The 25,753-nt window shown below is 44.3% G+C and overlaps 3 protein-coding genes across 3 annotated transcripts; 1 reads left to right on the plus strand and 2 right to left on the minus strand.

Annotated features, from left to right (window-relative positions):
- Positions 1-173: 173 nt before the first annotated feature.
- On the minus strand, positions 174-5,982 carry GGS25DRAFT_190694 (kinesin motor domain-containing protein). The gene is made up of 4 exons (XM_049256707.1): positions 5,624-5,982; positions 5,231-5,554; positions 983-5,160; positions 174-928 (listed from the first exon to the last, which is right to left on the minus strand). Exons 1-4 carry the CDS (start codon positions 5,793-5,795, stop codon positions 368-370), a joined length of 5,235 nt encoding a protein of 1,744 aa, XP_049119088.1. The 5' UTR covers positions 5,796-5,982; the 3' UTR covers positions 174-367.
- A 6,134-nt stretch (positions 5,983-12,116) lies between these two features.
- Positions 12,117-14,583, plus strand: GGS25DRAFT_530128 (ERCC4 domain-containing protein). The gene has a single exon (XM_049265346.1). It carries the CDS (start codon positions 12,273-12,275, stop codon positions 14,436-14,438), a length of 2,166 nt encoding a protein of 721 aa, XP_049119089.1. The 5' UTR covers positions 12,117-12,272; the 3' UTR covers positions 14,439-14,583.
- A 513-nt stretch (positions 14,584-15,096) lies between these two features.
- On the minus strand, positions 15,097-18,033 carry GGS25DRAFT_482310 (uncharacterized protein). The gene is made up of 3 exons (XM_049260263.1): positions 17,809-18,033; positions 16,259-17,739; positions 15,097-16,204 (listed from the first exon to the last, which is right to left on the minus strand). The coding sequence occupies exons 2-3, from the start codon at positions 17,361-17,363 to the stop codon at positions 15,759-15,761; spliced, it is 1,551 nt and encodes a 516-aa protein (XP_049119090.1). The 5' UTR covers positions 17,364-17,739; positions 17,809-18,033; the 3' UTR covers positions 15,097-15,758.
- Positions 18,034-25,753: the final 7,720 nt, after the last annotated feature.

Raw genomic sequence — 25,753 nt, forward strand, 5'->3', positions numbered from 1 at the left:
GTCGTGTCGCGTCCCATTCAGATCGTTGCTTGTCTGCCGTGGCAGATAGGGTAGGTGATTGATTAAGATTTGAGGAAAAGAGAGGGCCGCGAGGGTATATGATCGATGGCTTCCTTGCCAGTAAAAAACATCGCGGACATCTCATAATATGAAGGATGTGCACAATGCGTGCGACACGAGGACGAAGAGAACGTCAAACTCCTTTAACTCCTTGCCAGATACGCATCGCATGCTTGGATAAGGCCATAAAACAGAGTCCCAAATAGACCATGTGGCGAGGTGGTAATGGAGGGCGGATAAAGCAAACCAACGTAAATACGATTAGGATTAGAAGAGCTGCCGAAAGCATATTACGCCAACCCTGCGACTAGAAGCAGTTGAGGCTGCCCTTCTTCTTTTTCTTGTTATTGATCGCGTTCATACGTTCCTCGAGATGGGTCCTAGCCCTCTCGGCGTCCTGGCGCTTCTTACGCTCCTCCTCGATCTGATGAAGGCTATCGCGCCATCGGTTGTCGTGTTGGGGTTTCTCCTTGAGTTCCTTCACCTCGCCTTCCAACTCCTGCGCACGCTTCCTCCAGGCCTCACAATCGGCCCGGATCTTCTTCGACTGGCTTTCAAGATCGGTCAAGGCTTCTTCTAGCGTGGAAGTGAGTTGCCTCTCAGCCTTGAGATGTCTCTCGATGCTCTGGATGCGATCTTCCTGATCTTTGTGGATCTGAGCATAAGCAAGATCATGACTATTGGGTCGACCACCATTGGCCGTAGACTGCGTTGGAGAGGTTGCACCGGCAGGTGGCAAAGGTGGTAATGGAATTGCCGGAGGTGGAGAGGGCAATGAAGTAACGGACGCCGTTTTGCGGATCTGCGAGCTCGTTGAGTTGGTTCGTTTGGGGCCTTCGGCGGCGACAGTTAGTTCTTCAATGCGAACCTGTGATGTGTTAGTGAAAAGTCGTTTCAAGCAATAAACAATGAGAACTCTTACCTGGAGGGCGACCATTTCTTCTTTAACGGTCTCCAATTCGGTCTGTGCCCGTATTCTAGCAGTGTTCGCCTCCTCAATCTTCGTGTTGCGCTCCGTTTGCAGAGTAGACAATCGGTTGTTAGTGATCTGAGCCTGATCGTAGTTGGTCTGAAGTTGATCTTCCAACTCTTCTACCAAGCGCGAATGCTTCTTGTTCTTGTTCTCGAGATCTGTCATTCTCTTCTTAACGGCTGCAAGCTGCTCCACGACGGAGGGATATGGACTCTTGCTGGACTCGCCGTTAATATGAAGCATCTCATTCAGTGAGGACTTGATGGCTTCAAGATCACGCATGATAGTATTGTTAATGGCCTCTAGCTCGTTAACTTGCGCTTCGAGTTCGGCTGACTTATGCTGCTCGACCCTCAAAGCCTTTTGGTCCGCCACCAAGTCTTCAATGCGCTCGCTGATCTTTTCGATGCTGACTTCGAGGCCTAGCGCTTGAGCTACTTGAGTAGCAACCCTCATAAGTTCATCGCGAGCCTCCGCAACATCACCCTCGAGTAATTTGATATTCTCAGCATGCTCCGATACGAGCATATTGATTTCAGCCTCGTGCTCTTCCGTAGTGCGAGCTCTGGCCGTGTCAAACTCTTTGGCATGATCTTCGTGTATTTTACTCAGAGCTTCTTCGTAGTCTCTATGGGCTGTCTCATGTCTGGCGATTTGCGCTTCAAGCCTCTCCACAAGTTCTTGATAGCCGCTAGACTCAGCAGATGCAATATCTCGCGCCTTAGAAGCTTCTTCGAGCTGTTTCTTTGTAAGAAGATGCGCCTCCTCTAGCTCCGCAACCTTAGCAGCGTTGCTATCAATGGCTGACTTGTATTGGTTGATCTCGTTGCGGAGTGCATCGACGAGATTCTGGTTCTCGACCTCCGCGTCCCTAGATTCATCGTCACTGTTCGCCTGCTCGCGAGATTTGCTAAGCTGGGCGTTGGCCGCCGCAACCTCTGTTTCAAGCTCAGTGATTATCATCTTCATGTGTTGTTCCGTGGTCTGCATAGCTTCCAAAGTCGCTTGATGTTTACCTTCCCAGCTAGAAAGCTCGGCCTCAAGATGCGCAATTTTCTCGTCTTGGGTTGCACGAGAGTCATTTTCGTCCGTGGCGTGATCCCGAGTTTGTGTTACAGAAATCGGGAGAGTCTCGCTGCCCTCGTTGATGGACGCACGCAGCCCCTCCAATTCGGCAACAAGCTCCTCTTCGCGGGTGGCGTGTGCAACTTGCATCTCTTTGAGTTGCTGCTCGTTCCGTTCTAGCTGCACTCTCAAATTGGCAACCATCGAAATATCCATTGGGCTGTTCGTTAAACTGGATCTTTCGCGAGTCAGACCTGCAATGATAGTCATCTTTGTTTCCATTTCTCTTTTGGCGGTGGTAACGTCAGCCTCCAATTCCTGAATACGTTCCGATCTCGCGTGGAGCTCGTGCATAGCGGCGTTAATATTTATTTCGAAACTTTGCATGAGGTCTGGCTGGTTTTCGAAGTTCTCGGCCGCAATATTCCTGAGTGTTGCGAATGACCGGTGTGCTCTGTCAATGATCATCATGTTCTGGCTAGACTTCCGGCGTATAACTGGTGTGGCGGTCCTTGGAGACGGCGGCTCCATGTGGTGCTTCGCCTTTGCGACCTGCGTTTTCAGCTCTTCGACCATATCCAGAGTTTCCATGTGCTTATCCTCTAACTGAGCATACTTCTCGGAAAGCTCTCTCTCCGCAGCCTCCTTCTCGTAAGCTAAAGCCTTGAGCTTTTCTAGTTCAGCTGCTATCTCTTCGTTGTGATCATTACTGAAATTTTCTGGTACCAGAGTCTCCCTAGATTCGTAAGGCCTCGTACCGGTCTCCGGCATATCGGTAGTAGTAGGGGAGTCCATAGCTGATGATAATTCCGAGGAAAGCGATCGCGATAAGAGTGTTCCACCTTTGGGGTCGCTGTTCCTCAGATCGGATAAAAAACTGGACGGGCGAGTCTCGTTTGGGGAAGTGACCGACAAAATGGAATCGCGATGGTGGTTTGGGTGCTTTGCTTCATCAACCTGGTCCTGCAATTCGGCCAATGTTCGCATAGCTTCTTCGTACTTGGCATGTAACGCATCGTATTCGTTAAGAGTCGATTCATGCTCAACTCGTAGAGAAACGAGTTCTTCGGTAATATCCTCGAGCTTATCGGCGACAAATTTGGTTTGCGCAGGGCTCTGAGGAGGATAGTCAGAGGTCCTCGACTCATCATCTCGATGCTCGTTTGGCGTTTCGCTACGTTCTTCGGCTGCCTCGGGATCATCTGGAGGAGTCCGTGCTCCTCGGCCTTGCTCGCCCGCATCTTCATCGGCGTTTTCGGCCACCTCGGGAAGAACACCTCTCAGGCCCAAGCTGGGTCGACTGGCGTGACTTCTGGCTGATCGTTCGGATAATGTACGACGATGTCCTGCGCCATTGTTTTGCTCTGATTGAGTATCAGATGCTTTGCCGTCTTGATGAATATGGTCCAGCTCATACAGGAGGCTATCGAGTTTTCCGAGGCTTCGTTGACGTTCAATGACTTGTTCTAGACGGTCAATTTCGCGCTGCATCAATTCTTGATCCTGGTCAGATTCAGCAAGCCTTTCTTCCAAAGTAGAAATGTAATCTTCGCAAGCGGATTCATTTTCTCGTATCCTTGAAATCTCCTTTCGCAACTCGAGGACAATCGTCGCATTCTTCTCCTCTCCAGACGTGTGGCCATCAAGCTTGGCCTCCAAGTCGTGGAGGTAGCTCTCCGTGCTGGCCTCGCGATCCATAAGTTTTGTTAAGCGAGCTTGGAGTTGGGTGTTGATGGTTTCAATGTAGGCGCACTTCGTTTCTTTCTCAAGCAGACTCGTTTCGGTGTTTGAAAGAGTGGCCCGTGTGCTGGTAAGGGATTGCTCGAGCGTTTGGATAGTCTTTTCATACTCCAACACAACCTGTTCCACGGCCTGGGCGAACGAGTTAGACCGCTTTAATCTCTCTGTTGCGGTATCGCCAACCGTTTCTTCATCGTCCTGGTTCTCAGCTGCTTCATTGTCACGGGCTCTAGCCATCTCAGCAATGAGTTTCGCATGGCGCTGACTGAGAGTATTATAACTTTCTTGAGTATCTAACAGCTGGTTTTGCAGCTCTGACTCTCTCTCGTTATGCCGCTCGGACCTTTCACTTGTTGCAGTAGGACGTCGCTCGGTCCCACTTCGCTCTGAGCTCCGGATCTGTTCGCGAAGGAATGCGACCTCAGCTTTTAAGCGTTCGATGATGGCTTGCTTGTCACCTTCTTCTACTTGTTGGATTCTGGGCTTGCTCTGAATCGCTCGAGCTCTCTGTGCATATTGCACTGTGTTCAGTGTTTCACTTAGATGGAACTCGGCAGGAGTCACGCAGGCAATCATGTAAGTGATTGCGTTTCCACCCAGCGAATCTTGTAGAAGTCTTGTCAGTCTCGAATCTCGATAAGAGACGTGGGATCCGGCTTGTCGTGACGAAAGCTGCGATATGACCTTGCCTAATGCAGCAAGACCGGCATTGATAGAAATACCCTCCTTAGCCCGCTCTCCTTGCGCCCCGGTGTTCTTCAAACGTTCGCTACCAGCCAGATCGACGAAGTGCAACTTGCTATCCGTAGTTACCCAGGTATCGGCTCCTGTCATCGTTTCTATCGGCGCGGAAAACCTCTTGTTAGCTCCCTGGGTGCCTTGGGCCTTGCTCTTGCGCTGGACGAGATTTAGACTGAAGACGGCATGTGATCGCGAGGATTTCGCATTGATAGCGGTCGCATCGGTCTGTCGAATCGTCGAACCAAAGTTTAGACAATTCATCAAGTCATCGACCGAGTTGATGTCGACCTGTTGTAAGCCAGTAAGGATGATGTTACCCTTTTGGTCTTCACGGATAGTGACATTGCCTCGCTCATTCTGTTGAAAATGATCTGGTACAAGCAAGTCGCGCAATTGCTCGTTGTAGATCTCTACATAAGTTGCCTTTAGCTGCCAATTCTTTTCAGCCTTTGGTGCCGAAGATTGCGCCGAATAGCGCGCTGGTGTCTTTAATTGGGACATGGAATTGCGATTTGGGTTTTTCTGGGGAGCACTGCCATCGAGCTTCTCGAACAAAGCTGCCGCAGCTCGGGGGATTACACCTGCGTAAGTAATAAATGTTAGTACTGTACTTTCCTATTTTTAATTCATAGTCAGTTGAGTTTCACTTACCCGTTGCCTCATAGTTGTTCTGTTCAACGGGCCCTGAAGTTCCCATTGTGTAGGACTTTCCAGCGCCAGACTGGCCATAGGCCAGTAGAGAAACATTGTATCCTTGGAGAAAAGCATTGACACTATCTTGCAGATACTCCCAGATTCCCTCTTGCTCAATCTCAGGCCCAAAGACGCGATCAAAAATGAACAACTTCTTGCCTTGCGGCGCATCAATGGCGATACCTGTGTTAGAGGTCGTCTGTACCATAGATCTTTGAAATCGTTGCGGTATGAGATCAAATCCGGGGTCGGTGGATTTCAATGGTGGGCGCACACGGACGGCTACCAGGCAATTGTCAGTATTGTGGTCTGCGATGTTGAAAGGCTGAAGATGTTAATTAATTTGCTTACCGACTCGGACGGCTGTACGACCTCCATCTTCATCTGAGGCTCGACTTCCGGTACCTCCTCCACCCCCCACTTTGCTACTCATACTCAGGCGACTGTTACTCCGCGGGGCTGGTTTTACCATGGCGCTCGATGGTCGGGGGAGGCCTGGCGATGCCGGCGGTGAAGTTGCCATAATGGCAGTGTAAGTTCAAGTGCCGACCTCAAAAGTGCAAAAACTTACTACTCAAAGGCCAATTAAGCAGGGTCGAATAATTGTGTTAATATTGCTTGAGGACTTGAAAAGAACGCAAGATCGAAATTGATTTGTTTTTCGAAAACAAACAAGAAAGAACGTATGGGTTGGAAGTTGGTGGTAAAAGTCGATTTAGAAAATTAACACCTTGGTGGGCGCGAGGAAAAAAAAAAGTCGGTAGTACGTTGATGTGGAATGCGAAGAATGCGAAGAGAAACACCAAACGCCAAACTTGCTACTCGTCGCACCGGTGATGAATGATAAAGGACCCTGGGACCTAAGAAGGTTAGGTGGCATATGATGCAATAGCGTCATATGTCGCAGAAGATACACGATTCCGTCGTTACGATCCCCAATACATTATTTTTTTATCCTTTTTTTTTGTCGCGCATGAGCAGAACTTCACTCGCTCTGGTTCTCGTGTGTTGCGTGTCGGGAGGACGGCGATCCAAAGTTTTAGGGGGTGAGATGAAATTTTGGGGTAGTGCCTGTTTATTATTTGGGCCAGGAACGTGCACTAAAACTTCATCGATTGATAGGGGGTCGCTTCCATCCTAGCCTACAGTGATGGGCAGCAGTAGGCAGTAGTGGGATAAAAAAATGTGGGATGGTCAAGGGTATGAGGCAGGGTTGTAAGGGTATCATGAACAAAGGGAGACCCAGAGAGTACAGGGGTGTAGACGGTACTAGACATGCGGTACTCCCCCATTACAACGGTGCGGTTGCCAAAAAGAGCCGAGGGCAAATTACATAGAACACACGCGTTGTTCAACGTGGAAAGATATGTGCCTGCCACCTGCCAACTTGCTGTTGGTGATATCTATTACTATCTACAAAAAGTATATCCCTATCAGACATCAATATGATGTGTTGGTGCAGTAATACCTTTTTATGTAGTACTGCTCCTCAAAATTCAACTAAAATTCAACTTTCCTTTTAGCACGTCCCTTTTGCTGTATACTACAAGTAGTATGCATTTACATATGTTGTCAGTATCTCGAACGATTTGGCGTATCAAAAAAGGCCAAGACAGTCACTACACTGCCTACACAAATCATTTCAAGGTCTCGACACATATAATACTGCTATATTATATTACTTGCCAGAGCCATATACCTACATAGTATGATCCAACCAACCGAGGTCAAACATGACACCAGTCAGTTAGATCTGTCAACTCTTATCCTGCCACATTAAGCTGATCCAAGTGGGTTCGGTAGGTCTGTTTAAGTTTGCCTCCCCAATGCAGGTCGAAAACCTCCGAGTCGTTACTCAATATTGGATAGTTATATTAACCGCTGTCATCCCATGCCGTCCATCAAGTGGTGTTACAGAAAGATCCTCAGATCTTCCATGATGTATGTACTATGTAGTACGGGAGATAAGCTACATACACAAAAACTAGTTACATACATCGAGGTATGTAGTATTGTTTCCATTCTCCCGAAATACCTAACCTAGTATGTTCATGAGAATTACTTGATCATACAGAAACATGGATATACCTACACATATACTATGTATGTATATGTGACGAACAGATGATAATCCATGTACCCAGGTAGATATAAATACTTTGACAATCTCTTTGGTTGGGAGTGATATAGGTGATACGAAGTTCATGTTTTTGACGTTTCTAAGCATCCATGGATAATACATAATGTTTAAGAATTGATAGCCCCTGGTCATATGGACGTACAGTACCTACTTAATCAGGTAGGTACCCATGTACAAACATCCAGGTTTATTTTCCCTTTCTATCAAAAATGCAGTGCAACACCTTACGCCTCTGGGCTGGATATGTTCTAGAGTTTCAACGTTCTTGAGAACGATTCAGGTTTTTTTGGAACTTCATGACGATGTTAGTGCAATACATGTAACAATTTGAACATGCATGTGTACCTACATACATAATGTATGTACAACGTTGAAAGTATTTGCCGTTTCCTTACATAATACCGGTACTCGCTACATAGTATGTACATATGCAATGCACAAGCAAGTGCTTCCTATTGTTAATCTATTAAATTGTCAAACAGTGGAGGCAATTACAAACATCAAAAACGATACGCAGACAGGCGGGTTAGTGGGATAAGCGCAAAAGCGCCGGCGATACAGATTGAAAAATGACTAGCAGAGAAGCCGGGGGGAGGGGACCAATTAAGTTCAACAAGGTTAAATCTTGGCTCTAATGGATTAGGCATTTTTAGTGCCAGTGCACCACGCGAGGAAGCGGGTCCATACTATCCAAATTAGTCTATTGCGAATTTCGAAAAAACCGAACTCGATTTTTTTTTAAGGAGAAGAAACGGCGCTACAACGGCTCCGTTCTATGAATCTACGCAGTATTATGGACCTCTACGCTCTAGCTGCTTTCTAATGTTCTTAGCTTAGTACGAAGTAGCCGGTATTGTACCTTACCGACCCTAGGGCCTAGGTAGTACCTGAAAGTCCTGAACTATCATAGCGTCATGCATGTACTGTACATGTAGTTTGTCGGTATGTATTCTAGCCCAGTATTTTTGAGTTTCCACCATCTCATGCAAGGTACCTACGTCGTAATTTAATTAAGAATGATTTTTTACAACAAAAAAGGAAAAAAACGGGAAGGAAAGAGAAACTACCTATTCATGGTATTATAATTCAACGGTGACCTTGGAGATAATTGAGGCTCATCTACTTGCGATAATCCGTTCAAGTTGTCAAGTAATGACTGAAGTGAGCACTGAAGCTATAAGTTACTTTAGTATGTACATGCATACGGGCCTCTAGGCCTCGTTTCCATCGACCGTTTCGATGATCATCATCTGGGTCGGCAAAGAACGTTATGGATCACCGCAGTCCGTCCATACCTAATGAACAGGTCGTATTCTCGCCGATATTAACACCTAGGTAATATTGAATTCACTGATACGAAAACTTCATTAGATTTCCCAAGAGCCTCCCAAGAACTTCAATTCTAATCAAACTAGAATCTTTGCCAACATCCTAACGCTGTTTCTAACCGTCTTACCTACCGAGATACCTAGACATCCGATAGGGTACATAAAAGGATGAAAGATTAACCATGCTTCAAGTACTTTTAACTAGTCTCTCATCCACGGTTCATCAATCCATGGCCCCTCTCAGACATCACGTGAAAAACAGTACCAGCGACTGAAGCTTCTGATTCAGATGTTTAAGATGTTAAGACTCATGTTTCAGATCTCCGGGACACTAACACCAGCCATCCTTTGATATCCATGGATTACCTAAATGATAGGCTCCAAGCCTACAGCCGCTGGTCTCGCCCCTATTCCAGCGGGGCAAACATAAAGAGAGTACTAGCCCCGCGGCTGGGGTTGATACCAAATAAAGATTTCTCAGCTCCGTTATGTATTTGTGATCGATGCTCGCGTCGATCTTGTGGACATCCAGAAATTACCGGGATACCCGGGCTCGTCGATGCAATGCCGACCGCAGGAAGGTTAAAAAGGTGTCATTTTGATGTGATGAGTTGTATTGTGTAATAGTTACTCCTATGAAGATGGCCATATCATCTCGATTCTCTAGAGCGCCCTCATTCATCCAGGTACAGCTGTAAGGCACCTTAGGTACTCATAGAATACCCATCCAGCCATTTCAGAGCAGCGTTTCGACATCTATATCTTGACCAGATCTTGACATAAAGTGGGAAACCCCAGTTTGTTAGTTCCAAGTTTCGAGTTCTTGCTATATGGAGACGCCGTGGATCCTCATATTTCCGAGTTAACGACAACATCCCACCTACACGCTTAGTTAGCAAGCTCGCACTCCAGGCGAGGCTGGCTAGGTACCTATGTGACAGCACTGCTTGTAGATTCAATTGAACAATTTAGTTTGAGGCTACAATTTTTTTCTGTTTATTTCTGGTGAATTTCAATCTTCGCCCCCTCGTATTCTGCGATGCCTTCGTCGCTAACTATGGACCCTTTTGTTGCAATATTCGAATAGCCAAGTCTCTACCGTTATAACTACACACACACCACCCAATTTCATCTTATGCGAGATATCTAATAAAAAAACATGCATATATACGAGTTTTTATCCGGCAATGCTTATCTCGATCCTTTGTGACGGGACAGCCATGTCACAGCTCCTGTCAAGATGGCTTGGTTACGATTCTTTAACTCTAACTTGCCAACCTACCTAGGCACCCAATAAGGACCCAGCCCTGAAGGTTAGATAATTTTCAATACACTATCAAAGTACGGGAACCAAACTATCACGCATCATGTTCCTAGCCCCCTGCTTCATTACCCTAAAACTCAGGCTGATACGCTCTGCTACCCTTCGCTGTGCAGAATGTTTCTGGCGATACCCAACAAGATAGAGGCACATTTTGAAACTGCCTTAGGACTCACATCATCACATAGAAAAAGATCGCCCACAAAGCTTAATTCACCGGCAGGATTAGGCTAAGGTTGCTAGATAAGAACAGTGCCAGTGAGTGAGAAGATCTGGTAGTTCATGCCATGGTTGACCCCTATGGTAGCATCGCATACAATGACAATGCTACGACCCTCGGTCGAAAAGGGGGAAAGGATTTCAATAAAATCCAGATCCGGGTATTACCCCACAATATGCAGAAGGAAGAAGAAGAGAGGATGAGCGTCTCGGTATTTTGGTTGGTCGTATTCGGTGTTTCAATCCTGAACGGCGACTTCACGAAATGACGGATAAGGTTTTCCAGTAGCGTATTGAGACCGCATTGAGACCGCCGACGGTGTTTCGGTTGGGCCGTCCGGATCGTCGCAAGCGGCAGCCGCCCGAGTATATAACACTCGGGATCCTTTTCTGCCTCCAGATCCTCCAAACTCAACAACCAGTGAAGAACATTCGTGCGACACCATCACCATCTATCTTTTGCAAAAAGCAAGCACTTTGGCTTTGCAGAAATCCTCCTTGGCTTACTGTGATAACTCGACGGTCTCTGCAGATATGACAAAAGTGCCTCGGATGATGCCGTAAGGATTCCACCAATTGCTGATCAGCGACTGCTTCAGGTTCGGATCACGCAGTTATGTAGGATGCCGCGCATTCTTCGGTAGTGCCGACGAACATGATCCGATCAACTACAAGAGTATCACGAAATTATCCTCCACCCCACGCCCAGTCGCACACCCAGTCGCACACTCAGTCTGAGCCTGCGCGGGCAGCCAGGACAACGTTAGTTAATTGCGCCGACAGCGTTGTAGCTAGAACCGTCTTACCCAATCTTGTTTCGCCCAGACTTACAGGGTAGGCAAGCCATTATGATTAGGCGTTTGTTTTACCGTCCCAATCTTGTGGACGGCCAAGAATTCGAGGGCCTGGCGTAATGCTCACTCCACCGCCTGAGCGTGCATACATACAATTGAGGCACCTAGGTACATATCTAGGTACCTACCTTACATATGTATATGTAATGCGTGGTGACGAGAGAAATGCGACAAATTCTCCTATGTAATATTTGCCGCGCATGTTGATCCATTGCATTACATGCACATGCGCTTTGCAGACTACCGGGTAGCAGCGAAAGGGGCCGTCGAAGACATGCATATCTTTGGAGACTTTGCTTGAATTGCTGGTTCGACAAGCTTTACGACTGTTCCGCGAGAGGAATTTTCCATGCCAACTTCATCAGCCCATCACAAGCCAACAACAAAGTTACTGAATGAATCTGCTGCTGGCATCTCATTGTTAATGATCTGGACCCCGGATCCAACACATCAGATCCGCGTTTAGCTTCCGCAATCCTTGAAGGGAGAGCATGAAGGTAGGTGTAGCATTCGGTATCCAATGGAGGATTGAGGGATAGAAGACCAAGAACCAGGACCAGGTCCACGCATTAAATGATCATCGCATGACTGTTGCATATGTACCTACTTATCATTATGTAACGAGGGCTTCAACATTGAATTGCCATATCTACCGGATAGATATTCAAAAGTTGGAACATGACAAAAGTAAAGATGTTCTTCATAAACTGAAATACCGTATCCAAGACGTGAGAATAGGAGAGTAGGAGAATGGGAGAATGGGAGAATGGGAGAATGGATAACGTAATGCTCAGAAAAGCAATAACCTTGAAACCTACAGGGTACATACAGTACTTCGAAACTCAGACCAAAACCTAAACCTAAAATGTCACGTGCTGCGCGTAACTAGCGCGCCTAAATGATTTCCTTCTCAACCGCGTTTCCATGACAAACGCGATGGAAACGACTTCTTTACCTTGGGTAGCTATTGGCGTTGCTATCTACGATTGGCGCCCCTCTTCAGGTTGCGTGTCGCCACACTTGCTTCCGCTCATTAGCTTTTGATTCTTTTAATCCTCATACAACACTATTCCTTTGCTAAAATCGCTTCAATTGCTGAACTTGCTAGAGTTGCTGTTGCTATCGAAACCATGTCAAAATGCCGCCCGAAGTCATCAGTCTGTTGTCTTCGAGCCCTAATGTTCCCACCCCGCCCGTCCCCGCCAATTCCAAGTCACGAACGACCCAGGCAGCAGCAGCTCCCTCTAGGGCCCTTGACTACGGTGGCCCCAATGTGACTGCAGGCCCATCAATAAAGCAAGCTGCAAAGCGAGCGGTTAGCGGACGTGTGCGACAAGGCGATGACTTTATGTTTTTGTCGGATGATAGCGATACGATCGGGGACCTCGACGGCAATGCACCTAAGAAAGCTCGAACTTCGACTTCCGCAGCGGGTGCCAAGAAGCGAGAAAACAATGGATTAAAGAGGACAACATCTGCTGTGGTCACCTCCAAGAATCGAAAACCCTCTGCGTCTGGCTCATTAAAACGATGGAATTCAATAACGGACCAAATCGATCACAGCAGTCCCCCCAAAGCCCCTTCTCCTAGAAGGACATCCACTCAGTCAAAGGGGCTTTTACCAGATCCACTTCACAGCCCACCGCGGAAGGAGGCAACAACCAAGCTTCCATTTTTGGATTTGTCAAGCGACTCCTTTCAAAGTTCCCCAATACAAGACACCAATAAGGCTCAACCGTCTGTGCAATCGAAAACTAGTCGACTTGCGACCGATGACCCGATCGACTCATCCAACAACAAGAAAGCGTCGAGAGTGTCCATAGTAATAGACCTTTCCGATGACGATCTTGACGTCTTATCAGGAAAGAGCTTGCCGAAGGCGTCAAAACAGAAGGCTGCTGCTTGGGACCCGATATCAAGTTCCATGCCAGATGCGAGATCTGGCAGGGATAAACATGATGATTCTGACTCTGACGACTCCGATTTACCGGATTTGCGCGATATCGACTTCGCGAAACTGGCATCTAAGAGGCTCGCTCTCAGTCTGTCGCCTTCCCCACCGCGCCGGAAATCGAAGACGACAACAGCAGCGGCGACGGCGAAGAAGCGCTCAGCGCCTCAAAGACCAGCGGAACCAAAGAAAACCGAGGCAGAAAAGGAACAAGAGCGAGCAGAAAAGGAGCGCGCCCGAAAACAAAAGGCAGAGGCCCAAGAAGCCGAGAAAGAGCGCAAACGAATAGAGAAGGAGCAAGCAAAGGAGCAGCGAGCAGTGGATAGGCAGAAAGAAAAAGCCCTCGCCGACGTCAACAAACTCAAGATCAACAAAAAGGTCGCCGCGCCCGAGATGATCGTCGACCTCCCGACCACCCTAGCCGTCGGCATCAAAACGCAAATCGAGAAGCTCCTCGGTGGTATGGACGTGCAGTTCGAGTACCACACCAGCGCCGTCGACAACGCCGTCACGTGGCGGCGCAAAGTCAGCGCCAAGTACATCGCCGAGGACGACCGCTGGGAGCCGGTGCCGCTGCACATCCAGGCCGAGGAGCACGCTATGGTGATCGTGCCCGCGACCGAGTTCGTCAAGCTCGCGCTCGCGCCCGAGGGCCAGGACCTCGAGGCGCACGTGCTGCGGATGAAGACTAGCTTCCCGGACAAGACCCTCATCTACCTGATCGAGGGCCTCACCCCCTGGATGCGCAAGAACAAGGCCGTGCTGAACCGCCGCTTCGCCGCCTCCGTCCGCGCCCTCGACCCTACTACCAACACTAGTTCCGAGCCGCCACCGTCCAGCCAACCCCGTCGGCGCAATAACAACGCCCAACAACAACAAGACTACATCGACGAAGACGCCGTCGAAGACGCCCTCCTCCTCCTGCAAGTCGCGCACAACACCCTCATCCACCACACGACCGTGGCCCTCGAGACCGCCGAGTGGGTCGCCGCCTTCACCGCGCACATCTCCACGGCCCCCTACCGGCGCGCGCGCTCCGCCGCCGCCGACGCCAGCTTCTGCATGGACGTCGGGCAGGTGCGCACCGGCGACGGGCCCGCCGACACCTACGCCCGCGCGCTGCAGGAGATCGCGCGCGTCACCGCCCCCGTCGCCTACGGCATCGCCGCCCGCTACCCCACCCTCCCCGCCCTCGTGCGCGGGCTAGAGGCCAACGGACCCCTGGCGCTCGAGGACTGTAGGAAGTGCGCGAATCGCGACGGCGCGTTTAGCGACAGGGTCGTGGGCCCCGCCATCAGCAGGAGGGTGTATAAGATTCTCACCGGCAGGGATCCGGGGAGTATGGATGTGTGAGGGGTGAGGGGTGAGGGGCGAGGGGCGAGGGGCGAGTGCGCAACCTACTGTACCCTAACTTAGGGTACGCTATACGACGAGAAAAAGGGGGAAGAGGGGGAAGGGGACTTCACCTCTTTTTATTGGGGTGGGTGGGTTGGTAATGGGGGGGTTTTTTTAAAAAAAAAAAATAACCAAGTCAGTCAGCCAGCTTTAGGCGTTGAATTATCTGCCTACTTACCTATGGATAGGAGAGAGAGGTGGGGTGCATAGGAAGAATCTTACATGCGGGCTACGATTGCATACCTAGGTACATACCTAATCTAGGAGAGGCATACAAACCTAACCTACCTACCGAAGTATATATAAGGTAGATAGATACCTAGATATGCCTCGGGGGAAGGGGAGAAAGGTAATGGCTCATACAAAAGAAGAAAAAAAAACTTTAGCGCGTTCATTATTTGAATATCCATTGATTTCAACGACTAGATTTATAACTATTGTCTCGTCGTTTCGGTTTTTGTTTGGCTACCTAAGGTGTATGTATATGTATGTACCTGTCTACTACCTCTTATGCAGATGTAGGACTTGTTTCCACCACGGCTTCACGCATGTGGATATGTAGGTAGGGAAGCCGCGTTACGGCTACATACATACATACATACATACATACATACATGCTCCAAGCTGGCCGCCATTATGTATTTCCGATCTATGAGTTTCTTCAGATTGATTAATTGGTTTCTTTTTTCTTTGTTCTCTTTTTTTTTTTTCTTTTGTGAGCGATATGCCTGTCTATCGTCGGGATTCTGCATCCCCCCTTAATAACAGGTACACTGGTGGCCAATAAGTACAAATATGCACGGTTTGTGCCACCAGGTATATGTAGGTACCGAGTTTCCATGTTCCATGCTAGGCTAAGAGACCAGCTGAACAGGAGCAGCGGAGTCGAAACCGAGTGAGGTAATTCCTCTGCGCATTACGTGCACACGATGGTGATGTGCAATATCAGAATTTCGATGCCAGGCCTCCCGTGGCTCCTTTCTTTCTTTTTTTTTCGCGCCTCTCGTTCTTCGCCTGGAATTCCTACCAAGCTACGCCGGATACTCGGATACTGCCGATGGCGGGTGATTGGTTTCTGGATCGGCGGGACGCTGGTGAGCAAGCCTCGGTGGCTTGCATAGCTTGGGACGCCTCTGCGCGGGCGGTATGGTATGTAGCTCCGCACAGTGTAGATGCTCTACGAAACCGGTATGATATGATCTCGGAGCTACTCTAAATAGCTTTAGGTAGTTTGGTGATGATGATGATGGCTGTGTTTATGTTCTCTGTCGTTCCTCATTAGCCGCCAGAAGCATCCTTGGAAAGAGCGAGTCCAGACTTCTTTGCTTGGGCTTCAAGATGGCGTCGATGCATCCCGGCGAGTAACGAAGGAATGGAGCCCAGGGCCTTCTCAATCCCGGCCTTTAGATTTCCTTGATGAAGTTGCGCGCAATTTTGAGTAGCCACGAGAGGCTTAGTCTTGTCGCCAAATTCCACGCATATAAGCTTCGCCGCGAGCTCCGATACACTGAACTGCACAGATGCCGGTTCCGGTATGGGCCAAAGTTCCTGTCGATGGAGAGATTGGATGGCTTTGCCCAGGGTCATCGCTTGACACGCGCCTTTTCCACCCCAATGTCCACATTGACATGACGACCATTCAGTTCGGATAAGACTTTGTATTATGTCGTCCAGGGGTTTCAGGAGGGCCTTTACCAAGTCCAAACGAATGCGTTTTATACTGTCTGTAATTTGATTTCATGAGTTATAGCTATCGGAAAGTACTAGATTTAACATACCATATATTCCCGGCGGTTCTAACGACCCAACATAATGTAGAGTATTGCCGGGTGAATTCGAACTATTCAGCAGTAAAGTTTGCGCCATTCCCTCGAACGTATCTCTGTCGCCAAGTTCCCACGAGATCCAAAGCCGCTCATGACAAAACCTAGATCGCAAAGATTGGCCAAGTTTGTCGCACTGTGAATGGGTGGAGCGCGACCAGCCTCTTGCCCAGGGCCTCAAGATGTGGGTCATGTCGTATTTGTCTGTGAGAACGCAGAGATTGTAGAAATGCGTGGTGTAGACGAAGTCCTCGTAGCCAGGGATTCGATCAAAACGGCCATGGATGATGTTGAGGATGATTTCCATCGCGATCGAATTATCTTCAGGTAGCTTGACAACCCATTCGCCCTTCCCACCTCGAGATTGCGATTTCTTGCCCTCGGCAAAATCCCCGTAAAGCATTTTTTTCCAAAAGGGTGATGATCTGGCCATGGTCTTCGAGCAGACTACAAATTCCGCCCCTAAACTGCCTACTACAAGGCATAGATCACCCTCCAAGTCAATATAACACCTAGGAGGTGGCACATTTACCTCCGCCTCAGAACCGACGTGAGAATGCGAGGCTGAAGTCCGTTTGCCGAAAGAGATAGGGGTGCCACAGCCGACCGCTGGGGAGGGAGACTGGGGCGTGATGGGAGTCGCATAACTGCTTGTCTGTGATAGGCTAGAACGTGAGATTGGCGTAGGAGTGACTGAGACTGAAGTTCCAAAGGAGAAAGAGCCCGTTTGCGACTGGGTTGGTTTGCTGATAGGAGTGATTCCAAAGAAAGGGCCAGGGGGAGGGCTCACTTGAGGGGTAGAGCTGCCGAAGATATTATTCGTCTGCGCAGTATTGCCAAATAGATTCGTCGGGGGTTGTTCAGGTTGAGGCGCAGATTCCCATGAGAACTTTTTTCGAGATCGGCCAGCAGCTTGAGAGGAGCCAAAGAGGCTGGTACTTCGAGAAGGGGTCGAGTGATGGCGCGATATTCCGGGTTGCGATGTTGGTTTTCCTGCCGGGGTAAAGGAGGGCTCGAACACGTTTCTAGATATCCTAGACGAGCTTTGTTTGGAATTCATGATTGGTCATTAGTCGTGTTGAAGTTTGTATAGGTTTTGAGTGAACGTATGAGGGTTTGAGTGTTTGGGTGTTTGAGTGTGTTGCTTGAATGTTTTATGCGCATGCGACTGATGTTCTATGTCTAGATAGTCACTCCCCCTAAGTCTTGATTGCGCCTTGAAGTTTGAATGAGAATATGATGCTTTAACAAAGGATAATGTTTAAAAATTAAAAATAAAAAGAGGGAGAAAAATAAAAAAGGAGAAGCGTTGTGTCGCGAGACGGGAAATGTATAGGGAGATACTAAGGACTCGGGAAGTATTGTGAGGATGTGTGATGTTCATGTACTCCGTAGGTGGAAATCTAATAGAGTGGTACAAGGGGGTACACAACTAGCTGAGCATCCGCCAGCGCCGTCAGCAAAGAAACAGTGCAAACATCGTCAACTTGAACGTCAACACTAACATCAACATGAACATCAATCAATCAATAACAACAACAATTATGATTTATTATCAATAATAATAAATATATCTTAAAGTCCATCGAAGCTTTGCCAATCGTGGATAGAACGGATACAACGGGGTATTTATGGGATTAATGGGATTTTATGTATTTGCGTTGAATGGAGTTAGAGCTTGACTGGGTAGCAAAGGGTATATGTAGTTAAGTTAACTACCTAGTTAGTTAGTTAGTAGTAAAAAAAAAAAAGCTACTGGGCTTTGGCTGGGTACATACATAATAGCTGCTGGGTAGCTGCTGGGTTAAAATTGATTGAAGCCCTGGAGGTCGCGGATACCCTCACACCGCTCAACGCATTGGCCATTGGTGCCACCGGTGCCACTTCCCTTACGGATCCGTACATAGTTAGTACATACATATGTACCTAGTCGTACTACCTACATAATCGTACCTTTTTTTTTTTCTTTTTTTTTTTTTTTTTCATCTTTTTCTTTTTTTCTTATTTCGTACATAGGTAACTAACTACCATTTTTCCCAACGAGCCAACCCTTCGCGGACTTGCAGATGCCAGATGCTCTAATATTTTTTGACGATGAAAAGCACAAATCAACGACAAGCACGAAGCCTCAAATGCTCCACTATCAATTTAGCTACACCAGGTACCTAGTATGTACTAGTTAGCTGTCCCACATCTGGATGGATACGTGTAACCTGTGCTGTCCCATAAACGACGTCCCTTGTGGGGTCCACCCCCCTTTTTTCTGACGACCTTTTTTTCTCTTGATCCACAACTCATGCAGTATTACATCCTCCTTCCCTTCTTTCAAGAACTGTTCGACCTTAAAAAAACGTGTACCATTCGATACAGCACAACATCAAGTCGGGGTGCATATTCGCCATCGCGGGAGATCTTTGATCTATCTATCTATCATCGATAATAGAACCATTGTTGCCCACCCGGTTCATCGGTTCACGATGCTGGAGAAACCTTGTGGACTTGCGGGGGTTTGTTACTTGGCAACTGAGAGCCTCTCTCCAGAGTCCAGCCTGTTCAACCTTCCCAGCGGCCTTTTAGGCCTTTTAGAAAATCATCAAATCCTTCCCTTCTAGTCTCGGGAGCCAGACCTTGAACTACCTGAGTCCCGTTTGAGAAGTTTGCATACCCCAGCCCACATCGTCAACTCGCCAGCCAATAACACCTACATATACATGGCTAACAGAACTGGAGTATAATTAAATGTTCAAAAGCACCAATGTAAGACATAGTGGAATATCTCTTCATATCTAATAACTCGAGTGCATAGTAAATTTCACTGATTGGGAATCAGAGTACATATTGCGCCACAACTCCGAGCCCACTCTGCTAATTGGCCATGTAGCCCCCTTTTCACTACCTATTTTGGTATTCTCGTGACTTGGATTGAGATACGTTCAATGCAGGTTAGCAAATTGCTAATTATAATCGATTTTTGATGTATTACATGCAGGAACTATACGAGATGTCAAGATATGCAGTACACCGAGCCATCGTTTGACTATACCAAATCCCCCACCTACCTGAAGTACTGACATGTAGGTTAGACAATCAATTCCTATAAGAGCGCAAAGGGAAAGTACTGTGATACGATCTCCACTGTGAGAAATGAAAGAATAATCAGAAACTAGCCATAAGTCCACAAGAAAATCCGTTACCGGATAGAACTAGTTAATAGGCAATGCCAGAAAACTGCTTTCAGCACCTGCAGTTAAGACATCGCGATGTCAGAAGTGAGTCTCGAGTAAAATCCTTATTTACCTTATTACTCTTTTAAAGTTGCTATTATTACTGCGGCTTTCTCTCCGGTCTCAAGTATTTCGATTACCATTGTCATATATATATATTATAGCGTGAAAGTATGTGTGGAGTAAATAATTTATAACCTTAAATAATTTAAAAATAGGATATTATTTTAAAGGTTTAAAGTACCTTCCTACCTTATTTTTTAAGGTAGGTATAAGTGTTAATTATTTAATTATTTCGATTAAATAAAAAATGGTAATTATTTGAATTTTGTAAATTAAACATTATAATTTAAGTTAAATAATAATATTATATGCAATTATTTCATATTTTGCAATTATTTCTTATATAAATCTAAGAAAAACCTAATTTTAATATTTATTTTTATATTTTCTTTAATATTTTTTAGTTAATACCACCTTTTCTTTTTTTTTTAATATTATAATATATTTTTTTTTAAAAAAATTTTCTTTAATATTATAATATATTATTATCTTTAATAACTATCTTTAATAATTATTTTTAATAACCACCTTTAATTATTATTTTTATTAAAACATTATAACATATTATTATTTTTAATAATTATTTTTAATTATTATTTTCACCATTATTTTTAATAACTACCTTTAATAACCACTTTTAATAACCATTTTCATTATTATCTTTAATAACCACCTTTAATAATTATTTTTAATAACCACTTTTAATAAAACATTATAACACATTATTAAAATATAACATCACTACCACCTTTAATTACCACCTTTAATTATTACTTTTATTACCACCTTTATTACTATTATAATATATTATTTTTTTCAAGTATATATATCCTTACTTTATAAGAAAAGAATTTTTATTAACTTTTACCATTTTAATAAATTTTTTTAAGTATTTATTTTTCATTAAAATTAATGGTTAATTTAATTTTTTAATTCTTATATATATAAATATAATAATTAAATAATATTAATAAAAAAATTTAAAAGATTTTTTACATCGATTAAAACGATATTTAACGAATAAATTAAGTTTTATTAATTAATAAATAAGTATTTTAATTAAATAAGTGAAGTTATTATTATTATTTATATATATTATAACGTGAAAATATAAGTGGTAAAAATAATTAACCTTTAAGAAATAATTAGAAATAACTTATATTTATAACTTAATTTTTATTTATTTATAATTAATAATTATTTATAATTAATAATTATTTATAATTAATAATTATTTATAATTAAAAATTATTTATATTAAGACATTATTTACATTTAAAAATTAATTTAAATTTGGAAATTATTTTTAATTAAGACATTATTTCTTTATTTAAGTATTATTAAATTATATATATATATTTACCACTTTTATTTTTTATTTTATATATACTTTATATTATATATATATATAAATAATAATAATAATTTCACTTATTTAATTAAAATACTTATTTATTAATTAATAAGACTTAGTTTATTTGTTAAATATCGTTTTAATTAATGTAAAAAATCTTTTAAGTTTTTTTATTAATATTATTTAATTGTTATATTTATATATATAGGAATTAAAAGATTAAATTAATTATTGATTTTAATGAAAAGTAGGTATTTAAGAAAATTTATTAAAATGGTAAAAGTTAGTAGAGATTTTTTTCTTATAAGGTAAGGATATATATATTTGAAAAAAGTAATGTGTTGTGGTGGTGATGAAGGTGGTGATAAAGGTGGTGATGAAGGTGGTGATGAAGGTGGTGATGAAGGTGGTGATTGAAGGTGGTGATTGAAGGTGGTGGTGGTGTTGTGTTTTGGTGATGTGTTATGGTGTTTTGTTAAAGGTGGTTATTAAAGATGGTTATTGAAGGTGGTGTTGTGTTTTGGTGATGTGTTGTGGTGTTTTAATAAAGGTGGTGATTAAAGGTGGTTATTAAAGGTGGTTATTAAAGGTGGTTATTAAAGGTGGTGATTAAAGGTGGTTATTAAAGGTGGTTATTAAAGGTGGTGTTATGTTTTAATAATGTGTTATAATGTTTTAATAAAGGTGGTGATTAAAGGTAATTATTAAAGGTGGTTATTAAAGGTGGTTATTAAAGGTGGTGATTAAAGGTGGTTATTAAAGGTGGTTATTAAAGGTGGTTATTAAAGGTGGTAATTAAAGATGGTGATTAAAAATGATTATTAAAAATAATTATTAAAAGTGGTAATTAAAAATAATTATTAAAAATAATTATTAAAAATAATTATTAAAAATAATTATTAAAGATAATAATGTGTTATAATGTTAAAGAAATTTTTTTAAAAAAAAAATGTGTTATAATGTTAAAAAAAAAAAAAAAAAATGGTATTAACTAAAAAATATTAAAGAAAATATAAAAATAAATACCGGGATTAAGTTTTTCTTAAATTTATATAAAAAATAATTATAAAATATGAAATAATTATATATAATATTATTATTTAACTTAAATTATGGTGTTTAATTTATAAAATTTAAATAATTATTATCTTTTATTTAATCGAAATAATTAAATAATTAATATTTATACTTACCTTAAGAAATAAGGTGGGAAGATATTTTAAACCTTTAAAATAATGTTTTATTTTTAAATTATTTAAAATTATAAATTATTTATTCCACACGTATTTTCATGTTATAATATATATAATGTAAGGTATATATAAAATGAAAAATAAAAGTAATAAATATATATATATAATCCAATAATATTTAAATAAAGAAATAATGTCTTAATTAAAAATAATTTCCAAATTTAAATTAATTTCCAAATGTAAATAATGTCTTAACATAAATAATTTCCAATTATAAATGATTGCTAATTGTAAATAATTACTAATTAAGTCATGAATATAAGTTATTTCCAGCCATTTCCTAGGGGCCAATTATTTCCGCCACTCATACTTTCACGCTATGGTATATATATATATATACTTCGACGTTTCACGGAGCTGTTTAACCCATGGATTGATGACATTAAGCCTAAGACAAAACTACGAGTCTCGACTAACTTCTAATGCCTCATGTCTAGGTGCTTTAGCGACACCGTCTTGATCACTATGAAACTTGAGCAACACGCCCTGCATACCCGCTTACCTAATAGCCTTGCTAGTAAATTCGTATAAGCAAACACAATGCTAAGTACTAATCTCTATCCGCTCTTGCGGGCCAAGTTGCGGCATTGAAATTGAATACTCAAGTCTTATCTACCTAGGTAGGTATGTTTGCTAAATTTGTGTAAGGCGAACTGCCTAGCCCACTCGATGCTACGCTGCTGAGCTGTCGAATTCGGAACCCAGGCCAGACTACCTAAATATGTGACGATCTACAAATCGCGTCAATCGCGTTCGCTAGCCAAGAGCGAAGCTACGTGGGCGCACTAGCTAGGTAGACGAATGCGGAAAACAACCTTGGAAGGGTTCTAGCTCGTTCTCCCGGGCAGGCTTGCCAGGCCATCTCCACATCAGCGATCGCAATCGCATTCCAGCCTGACCTAGACTAGCCCTTCATTTCGTCGCAAAGCGCATTTTCGCCACCCGCGAACCCTCGAGCTGAGAATTATTGCGCCAGACTCCAAAGGGGTTTTGGAGGAAGTTGAGGTCAGCTTCCCCCACGAAACATGACTGACTTCGGGTTAGTTATAGGTGAAAGAAGCCTATCGCGAATCTGGCAATCTCCCTTTGTAGGGATAGCTGCATGCGCGCGCTATGATCGTTCATCAGTATGACAGCTGTGGCTATTTTGCCGGCGCAGTCCATGAGCTGTAGAGGAAGCTGAGGAAGCTGAGGAATCTATGAAATGCTTAAGTCTCGGCCGAGAGGCTACCTACATATGTAGGTAAAGGAGGTAGTTTGTCCCCTAGAGTGCTGTCAATATCTTGATAGCGGCAGTACTAACCTAGCAACTGTAAACTGAACGAGCGACAGCTTCGTGGCTCATAAATCATCGTAACTCGTGATCACTAATAGGCTAGCGCTTATCCTGCCCCGTACCCAATGATAACGCCGACAATGTCAAACACAACGTGCAAACCCAATAGTTTTCTTAGCTGTGGCACATATATCAATCTCAAGCCTGCGTGAAAGAGAGTATCTTCATATTCCCGTCAACTACCTGGATACCTAGCCTTACGTATTTCCATCTATCAGGGTGTCAACTGCTGATCTCGCAGTAGTTGTCTGCCATGGCTCTTACCGCATTCCCACTCTTGGACAATGACTCTCATTAGATGATGTGCTCGAAGAGAGCAAAGCTTTCAATCTCTAAGAACGGGCGGTGCCGGCTCTTGAAGCTCTTTGAGGCTAGTCCGTGCTAGCTAGTTGTAGGATATCAATATAAGATACCTAATCTTTAAATTAACATGTTATATGCTTGAATTGAATCATTGTCTCGTCGGATTGAGGGGACCGAGAGTTGAATGGGTATCTCAGTCACGCACGCTTAGCTTGTGGCGGGCTGGAAAATAGGAGGTGATCTTAGAGGCAGTAGAAAAGCTTTAGTATTGTATGGGGCGCTCCTCCGAAGAGTATGCTAATGGAAGATATCATTTAGGGCAGTCTTGGTGTTTTCCTTCCCACCCTCCCAAACAATGCGGAAATCTGTAGAACCAGACAGAGTTGTCATGATCGGAGGCGAACAAGTCCAACTTTCCCCTGCTGTGGCATTTCGCTCCAGTAGAGGAGGCCACGATGGGTTAGAGTCTCCACCATCACACATGCGTTTGTATAAACGATCTTTCAGGGTCTTCAATTGTTCGTCATCTGCCTGCTCCAACAATTCGGTGGCTCGACGCACGAACTTAGACAACGTCTCATGTTGCATACGCTCGAACTCTTCGATTTTTGCTGTCAATTGGGAATCATCTGATGAGACTCGCCATGGAAAATGTTTCTTGAACAGCTCTTGAAGACTATTCCATTCAGTCCGCTTATCAGACCCTTAGCGAAACTCTGCCGACCCGAAGAGGAAGAGTCAACGCAGTGCAGTGGTGGAGTCATAGTCCCGAAGTTGAGCTGCAACACCAGCTTTGACGCGTGTCCCTGAGCCTATGTACAACTTTGGCTGGTGACCAGGCTTTTCGGCAATAAGGGCATAAATACCCCACGAGTTTTCGCGTGGTGGTGGCGAGTCACCTTAGCGATATGCTTCTTGCTAGTCAAATGTCTATAAGTTAGGACCTGGCGGCCTCACTTCTTCACGGTCGTTGTGATTTAAGACGAAGGGTGATTTTCTAGAGTCTGTTTTTAGGATATCTATTGATCCATCAAAGAAAATACCACTATTTCTGAGTTGACCAGTGCTGATCAAGTTCACAGGTGCCTCTAGGTAATAGTTCGCAAGGCTGAAGTTCCAGTCAGGTGGCTCTTCGTTGCAGCCCTGGCAGTTGACTTTCCATTCCGGCGGTGGGTCTGTAGGCTCCGTTGGCAGTGTCTCGCCGCTGTATGCTCTTTGAACGTTCTAGTTGTATGTCTGGTTGTTGTGCTACCTGTAGACTTCGACGACGGCAATAGACCACCTGAACTTTGTCTAAACTACGCCGGCAATCGATCGTTTGCAGATGGTTCAAATTGTGGTGGCAATTCATCGTTGTTAATTGGAGACTGTCTAAACACCGGCGGCAATTGATTATCTATGCACTCTGTCAACGACGGCAATCATTGGATATCGGTAGATTGTGACGAGACCCTTAATGGACAGTGGCAAGTTGATGGCAGCGGAAATAACCATTTCCTTAATATCTGAATCTGGCCGTGCTACCCATCTAAGCCCACGATTCTAAAGAGACCCTTTGGAGGCACAACTCTTGGGAGTATTGTATCCCCTTTAGCAGTTGTATAGCCTGGTGGTCAGGCATCTTAAAATGCTCTAGCTGGAGGGCCCATTCGTTATTCTCTCGCATGACGCGGCGCTGTGAATCGGATAGGACGGATGTCTAACACGAGAGGGCCTTGCTGCGGAACAGTTGGTGCATTTGTGCGGCAATCTTCGTAGCGGTGTGCCGGTACGGCCTTTACGGATTGTACTAATGTCCTTAAGCTTCCAGCCATCGAGCTGGCGACGACTCTCGACGTTTTCTTTGCTGCGCCATTTGGTTAAGGCCGAATTTGTCTAATGCCTATCCCAGTTTACCCTTATAGTTAAATGCCAGTT

Source organism: Hypoxylon fragiforme (genome assembly GCF_022984875.1).
Source record: "Hypoxylon fragiforme strain CBS 206.31 chromosome Unknown GGS25scaffold_3, whole genome shotgun sequence".
Lineage (NCBI taxonomy): Eukaryota > Fungi > Ascomycota > Sordariomycetes > Xylariales > Hypoxylaceae > Hypoxylon > Hypoxylon fragiforme.

Bases quoted from the DNA above. Each gene is read 5' to 3' on its own strand.
- GGS25DRAFT_190694 (XM_049256707.1), bottom strand. From the start codon at position 5,795: ATGGCAACTTCACCGCCGGCATCGCCAGGCCTCCCCCGACCATCGAGC. The intron at 5,555-5,623 runs GTAAGCAAATTA...ATTGCCTGGTAG, and splicing joins TCGTACAGCCGTCCGAGTCG to CCGTCCGTGTGCGCCCACCA. The intron at 5,161-5,230 runs GTAAGTGAAACT...TTACTTACGCAG, and splicing joins GAACAACTATGAGGCAACGG to GTGTAATCCCCCGAGCTGCG.
- GGS25DRAFT_530128 (XM_049265346.1), top strand. From the start codon at position 12,273: ATGCCGCCCGAAGTCATCAGTCTGTTGTCTTCGAGCCCTAATGTTCCC.
- GGS25DRAFT_482310 (XM_049260263.1), bottom strand. From the start codon at position 17,363: ATGAATTCCAAACAAAGCTCGTCTAGGATATCTAGAAACGTGTTCGAG. The intron at 16,205-16,258 runs GTATGTTAAATC...ATCAAATTACAG, and splicing joins AGAACCGCCGGGAATATATG to ACAGTATAAAACGCATTCGT.